Genomic DNA, 6,561 nt, shown 5'->3' with positions numbered 1-6,561 from the left:
GCAGGTGTGAGAACCTGTGTTGTGATTACTGTATCACAGCTATACATTGCACTCTACACTATCTGAGATTGTTTCACTAGTTTACTAGATAAAGGATACACCCAACCAACCCTGTCTCCAAAGGGAGGGAGAGAGGGAAAAAAATCAATTACAATACGTACTAACCACATTGCATTCAAACACAAAGTGGTTTCTGAACAGTTGTCTGAGCTTTTATCTGCAGACGTTCGTCAGCTGGTAAGCTGGTAGAAAGAGCTATACTACTGAAGAGCCTACCCTAACTTGTGTTAAACTGCACCAATGCTATCAATCATTAGTTATATCATTCTGAAGGTAACAAGCAAAAATGTTTTAGGTTTAAGAAAATGAAGCTTACAGTTTGTTGACCTTTGAAATAGACTCAACAATAACTTTATAGAGAATGATCTCACCTTGAATGGCTCATTGTAAACAGACGTCGTGCTCCATTAACAACATACCATAGTTACTGCCTTGAAAGTGGATTCTAATTTTTAATACATTGAACAAAGAGAGCAGTAATTAGGAACATAGAATGCAAGGAATTCACAACTGCAGGACACACTTTTACGTCATGGTTAAACAAAATTGCAGCATGTAGAGTGAGATTTGCTTGTGTCGCTAAGGGCAAGATGGGTGGAGAGTTAGTGTTCTGCTTATGCTGGCGTAAATGTTCTGCCAAGGCGTGAATGGACAGTCCCTTTATGGCTGGGACATTTAACCCATAGACACTTGGCACCTTTTTAGTGTTTAGGATTATCCAGAAGGCCCTTCATATACAAAAGGAGTAGCATTCTTACAGTGCAAAATGCTCATCCTTTTGTTTATATGAAGGGCCCTCTTTGGATAAGCCTAAAAAAAAATGCAGTTAAGAAACGTCGTGTTGATTTATTGAATTTTCTCACTGTGAGTTTACATATTTTGTAATGCCACTTCTTTAACCTAGATCACAAGGTTGTGCATCATTTCTTTTTGCACTGTAGAAGAGACCTTATATAAAGCATGCCGTAACGCTGCTTCTGCAGTCTCATTATGTGGGAAATTCAATTTTTCTGAACTGAGAATTATTTGAATTATTTTCAGAAATGTTGGTGATCATTTAATTTGTGGTATGGGTTATCCCTTTTCAAGGCTGTAATGGCCTGGTTTAAAAATAGCAGAAAGTCTTCTGATATTTGAGTACTTTGGTTGCCAGACGCTCTCCTTGAGTGGGTCTGGCTGAAAAAAACAAGCATCACTTGCATGGATGTGACAGCCCCCTCCACAACTAAAATAACGAGAAGTTCAAACAGGACTTTTCATATCATACACTTTAGTTATCGCCATAGATAAAATACAGTAGCTTTTGCAATAGAAAACTGACTAAATACAATCATTCTTGCTCGGTAACAAAATTTATTATTATTTATAATATAGATAGGACTCTGCGTGCCCTCTGATTGGTCAAAAACCCATGTTTTATCAGAGTATCAAACAGAGAAAAGGGTGTTTTATTGTTAGTGCACATGGAAAATCTATGTCATAAAGTAAATAAAGAAGCCTAAGCCATGTATTATACTGTGGTAAAGCACTCTGAACATTTGAGAACACTTGAGAAATGAAGAAAACACTCGCCTGCAGCCCATGTGTTCTACATTTCCCTCTGTTCTCAAATGCCTGTCGTGTTTTATCACTGTAAAATACAGCTTAGGCTTCTTTATTTGTTAATTAAATTAAGACAAAATGTTTGTAAATTAAAACTCTAGTGTACTGTAGCTGACTCTGGACTAACTTCATTTAGGCATGAAATATATAATATAAGAACCAAAAAATGTTATATTTTTTTGGTTCATACTGACAAGTAGTTCTTGAAATACTTGTAAGAAATTAGAAAGCCTATTACAAAGTGGCAAGATCCTTCTGAGATCCTTGCAACATTTAGTCCTTGGCTTTTGGGAACAAAATAAAAATAGTTGCCTTTAACAATGGCTTGTGTACTTGTTATGTTATAATTGTATCTCGATATGCAGTCAAAAGGGTTGAAGTGTTTCACTTAATATACAGTGGATGATTTGGTACAAATTTCAAATGTTCAACTAAATAATGGAAATCATCCAGCTGTTAGCTCTACTGATATGAATATTTTTTTATGAAAATAGAGATTTTGGAAATGCTCTGGGCAGTTCTACAGTTATGTTATGGTTAATGTACATTCATTTGAAATTAATGCCTCTGTTATACATGCCTATTTGCTTCAGGTGACTTGAACATGGCAGCAGTTGTGGGCATAAATTATTATTGTTAAACAGTTTTAATTTACTGGTTGCTATATGGTAGACTAAAACTTTCATCTCATTCAGTAATCATTTTTAACAACTGATAAAGGGCAGTGGAATGAGCCCAGCAGTACTATTTATAGGGCTGTACTGTGGTTGTTTTGACCTGTCAAAATAGTTAATTAAGATGTTTGACTATCAGCAGTCAATCAACATCTGTAATTTAAACCTTGAATCAATCATTGTTTATTGTACATTCATAACTATGTGAACCTTGTACCCAGCATTCATTCTGTAATTGTACAAGCCTTTAGTATCAATTAGCCACAATTTAGCTTTCAACACCAATAAATAAGCCCAACCAACAAAATTGACCTACTAAATATATTTAATCAAAAGCTTTCTGCTTGCAACAAAAGTAGCATTCATTACTTCAAAGTCACCAAAGTTTCCATTTGACATCAATGTCAAATTCATTTAATGTCTGTATTCTTCATACAGGCTGTGGTATTGTTGTCCTTACAATAGCTTCAGTGACACGATATGGATCACAGTTTGATGAAGGTCTTCTGTCTTCAAGATAGCCCTTGCCATCTTCAGCGCATTGACGTGGAATGCGCACACTAGCACCTCGATTGGCCACTCCATGGGAGAAGTTTTCAATGGATGATGTCTCGTGGTGCCCAGTCAAACGTCGCTTGTTATCTTCACCCTCATTGGGGTCGTACATCCTTATGTGGAAGTCATGTCTGTTTGACAACCTTTCGATGGCTTCATAGATGTACTTCATTCCTCCTTCCTCTCTCATTGGCTTGGTACTGCAAACATTGAAATTGAAGGCAAGGTCAAATAATCACCTTTAAGTTAGGACGAGTAACAATGAGCTTCCTAATTTCCCAGGGAGGGCTCCCATCTAAAAAGGACCAGAGTGGTTTGTTGTACCGTTTAGGGGTTAAAAAAGCGGTTTTGGTACCTCTTGAGTGTCGAGCCTCAAATGGTCCACAGCAGGAGCTTTTACAGTACCCTTTAGGGTATTGATCCAAAAAAGATATGACAGGAGACAACTGTGTTGTTTCAGAGTTAGTTAGAAATTAGTTCAGAAAAGAAATAAATAAAAATCAATCAATCAGATAGTTCCAATTGTCCAAGTATTTGTCTAAAACCCCAAAACTTCAAAACCCCATGTTCCCTTCATCTAAGCATCTTTTTAGAGTACATGTTCTTTTAATCTATGTTATCAGTAATGCATGTAGTTTAACCTTTGCAAATTGCTTATTAATAAATACCTGTAGTTTGTGTGGGCTCCTGCTCCATTCCAATCTCCTGGCACAGGTTTGGGATCAAAAGTGACTTTAATTCCAAAGTCTTCTGCCACACGATGTAACAGAAACCGTGACATCCACAGGTGATCACCCATTTCAATTCCTTCACAAGGTCCAACCTGATACTCCCACTGAAAAGACAGAAGTAAAATTTGTTATCTTTGCACGGTTATCACAGTACACATGATATACTGAAATATGTGCATGTTCTTTCTATTCAACACTATTGATGGTGTGCATTAGTATAAAAGATATTGTTACAACTCAATGGAAAAAAAAAAGTTACTATATATTTAAAATCTGGACTTTGGCATTTTAATAAAAGTGACAGTAAGGACCAGCGTCATCCCAGACCTACAAAATGTCGAGGGTTAAAATTCCAGAACTCCAACAAAAAATTCTTAACTTTGCAATAATATCATGCACCTTGCTAAAAGAAGTCAGCTGACTGTTGAATATTATTATAACCTGTAATCTACGAATGTAAAATAAAATCCATTTTCAAGACTGCCAATCAAAATAGCAAAATTCATACATATGAAGCAAAAAATATTAATTCTCTACCTGTGCAGGCATGACTTCAGCATTAGTTCCAGCAATCTTAACTCCAGCATACAGACAGGCTCGGTAGTGAGCTTCTACAACATCTCGCCCAAAAACATTTCCAGTACCAACAGCACAGTAGTAGGGGCCTTGTGGTCCTGGGAAACCTCCCTTGGGCCACCCTAAGGGGTGTCCATCCTTGTCTAGCAATGTGTACTCTTGTTCAATGCCAAACCAGGGGTGAGCATTCTTTGAGAAAACAATCAAGAAAACAATTAATTAGAATTCCACAGTTGACAGTTCTGATAGCCCCACGTGCACAATGGTCATTAAATCCTGCTAGCCCGTGCACTACGTAGGCTTGACCTTTACCAAAAGATAGGTGACCGAGATATGCCAACTCAGGTATAATGAGCACTTGCCCCGGCTTGTGCAATCTAGCAGCACTTGTAAGCTTCAATTAAAGCCTCACAATCTTAAGTAAAATGAGCGGAGAGCTATTTTACGATCACTGTATTTCTGTGCCAACTGCACGGCTGTTTCTTTGGCTGCAAACACTAGTTGTGGTAAAGGTAAGGGTTATATATTAGGAAGAACGTAGCGTGACCTTCACTCCAATCTTAATTAACACGTCTTACTCCCGTCGTGCCGCACTGCACGGATGCGTCTGCAAGCATTTTCAAGGTGGGTTTTTTTTGTATCTTTTTTGAGTTTTTTCATGAATGTAAGCTGTAAGAAACACATGTTTAATATAAGCTTACCTTTACAACGTTGCTTTCCATGACATCAAGACAGCTTTTTCTTGTGTTGGTTTTTGTCGGCTTATGGTTGTACTGGTAGGTCTCGCACAAAACCAGTTTGTTTTTTCCTTTTCTGAATGGATCTCTAAACAAAGCCACAGGATGCAGATAAACGTCGCTATTACAGCCTTCGGCCTGATATGTACTGGAGCCATCAAAGTTCCATATGGGTAGATCTTCTGGTCTGGCCGGCTCTTGGTTCACTGTTTTCGTCTTGCAGCGAAGATGTTCGCCAGTTCCGTCCACCCAAATGTACATGGCTTGAACGTTCTCGCCTTGATCGAGCGACATATAGTTCGACAGCGTGTACTTATGTTCTCCTTCCATGATGAACAGCTAACCCAAGAGACCAAAGACCAGTCGCTATGTGCGTCCCTGTAGAGTCAAAGACAAAAACTTCCCTCTTAGTGAATGGACGAAACACTTTGCAAAGTTTATATAGAGGGCGCGTAAAGCTGTAAGCCAATCAAAACTCGTGTTTTATTACGTGAGCTGGTCTGATGTACAGGTGATTTGCTTATTACCGGCCTGAAACAAACACGTTGCGTAAGGTATCAGGCCTGCATCAAGTGCCCTTTTGTTTTGTTGTATTTGATAACAAATTCTATTAAGGATGGCTTTACGTCAGGTCTGGATTGTGTTTCACGTTGTTTGTGTAAATACAGTCCTTGACTTTTCTTAATTTCTGTAAATCATTTGGGCGATTTATCGATCTTCACGATCAAATCTCATTGTGCTTCAGTTTTACAATGTTCATATGGCCCCGTTTAGATTACGACAAAAACTAGCGTTTGGCGTTTGCAAAAACATTAAAACTTTTCTAATTGGTTTCTGTAATCCATTCTGTAATGCGTGTGACAGATCACGACACTGTCACGTACGCTGCGTCCAATTCATTGCCAAATAAGATGACTTGATAAACGCACAAGGTATTCTCTCGACTGACAGTTAATTCACGACCTTCAAGGCTAGTTGACGGTATCTTCGAAGTTTGGTGGCACTCGCGAAAATTTTCGTCGGTGAAAAAAACATCAGGGAAAATGGCTTCGTGATGACAGATTTATTTGCAAAACAAACATAATTTCGCATTGTGCGAACAGGGCCTTATTATTGTTGGATTTTTGTTTTGCGTGTCACGGATTTTTACTGGAAACAGGTGCGAGACACGTCTGTCACGGATACCGTCAGCACTGTAAATCTTTTGAAGTCATTCTATTTAGGACAGTCACGAGATTTCTTTTTTTAATCTATTTTTCTTGGCCTATAAACCACTGAGCTCATTTGTGTTGGCAGTCTCGTCATGTCGAATTTGGCTCAGCACTCGCTTATTTCAAATCATAAAGACAAGAAATGTCTTGCCTAAACCAAGGACAATGCCAGTATTCATATATTTCTTGGCCCGGATCTCCTAAGCTTTCCGGGTAATGACTTGAAGAACTGTCCAAGTATAAAATCAATTCACGCCAAAAAAGCTATTCCACTCACATGACGTTATTCTAAGTGAAAAAACAGAATTTTTTCAGTCCCAAATGAAGCCTGACAATCACGTGGTATACTCCTCGTGACATGGCCTGAAGCGCTTGCTTTTACTATGTTCGTTGGTTTGCCGGAAATAAGAACATA

General features: G+C 38.3%; 1 protein-coding gene across 1 annotated transcript; it reads right to left on the bottom strand.

Annotated features, from left to right (window-relative positions):
* Positions 1-1,313: 1,313 nt before the first annotated feature.
* On the bottom strand, positions 1,314-5,367 carry LOC110046681 (glutamine synthetase-like). The gene is made up of 4 exons (XM_020752370.2): positions 4,900-5,367; positions 4,160-4,387; positions 3,560-3,726; positions 1,314-3,091 (listed from the first exon to the last, which is right to left on the bottom strand). The coding sequence occupies exons 1-4, from the start codon at positions 5,263-5,265 to the stop codon at positions 2,767-2,769; spliced, it is 1,086 nt and encodes a 361-aa protein (XP_020608029.1). The 5' UTR covers positions 5,266-5,367; the 3' UTR covers positions 1,314-2,766.
* Positions 5,368-6,561: the final 1,194 nt, after the last annotated feature.

Source organism: Orbicella faveolata, unplaced genomic scaffold (genome assembly GCF_042242905.1).
Source record: "Orbicella faveolata isolate gen_17 unplaced genomic scaffold, um_ofav_v1 contig_14, whole genome shotgun sequence".
NCBI lineage: Eukaryota > Metazoa > Cnidaria > Anthozoa > Scleractinia > Merulinidae > Orbicella > Orbicella faveolata.
Note: the sequence above shows the minus strand (reverse complement) of the source record. Positions and strands in the feature narration are given on the sequence as shown.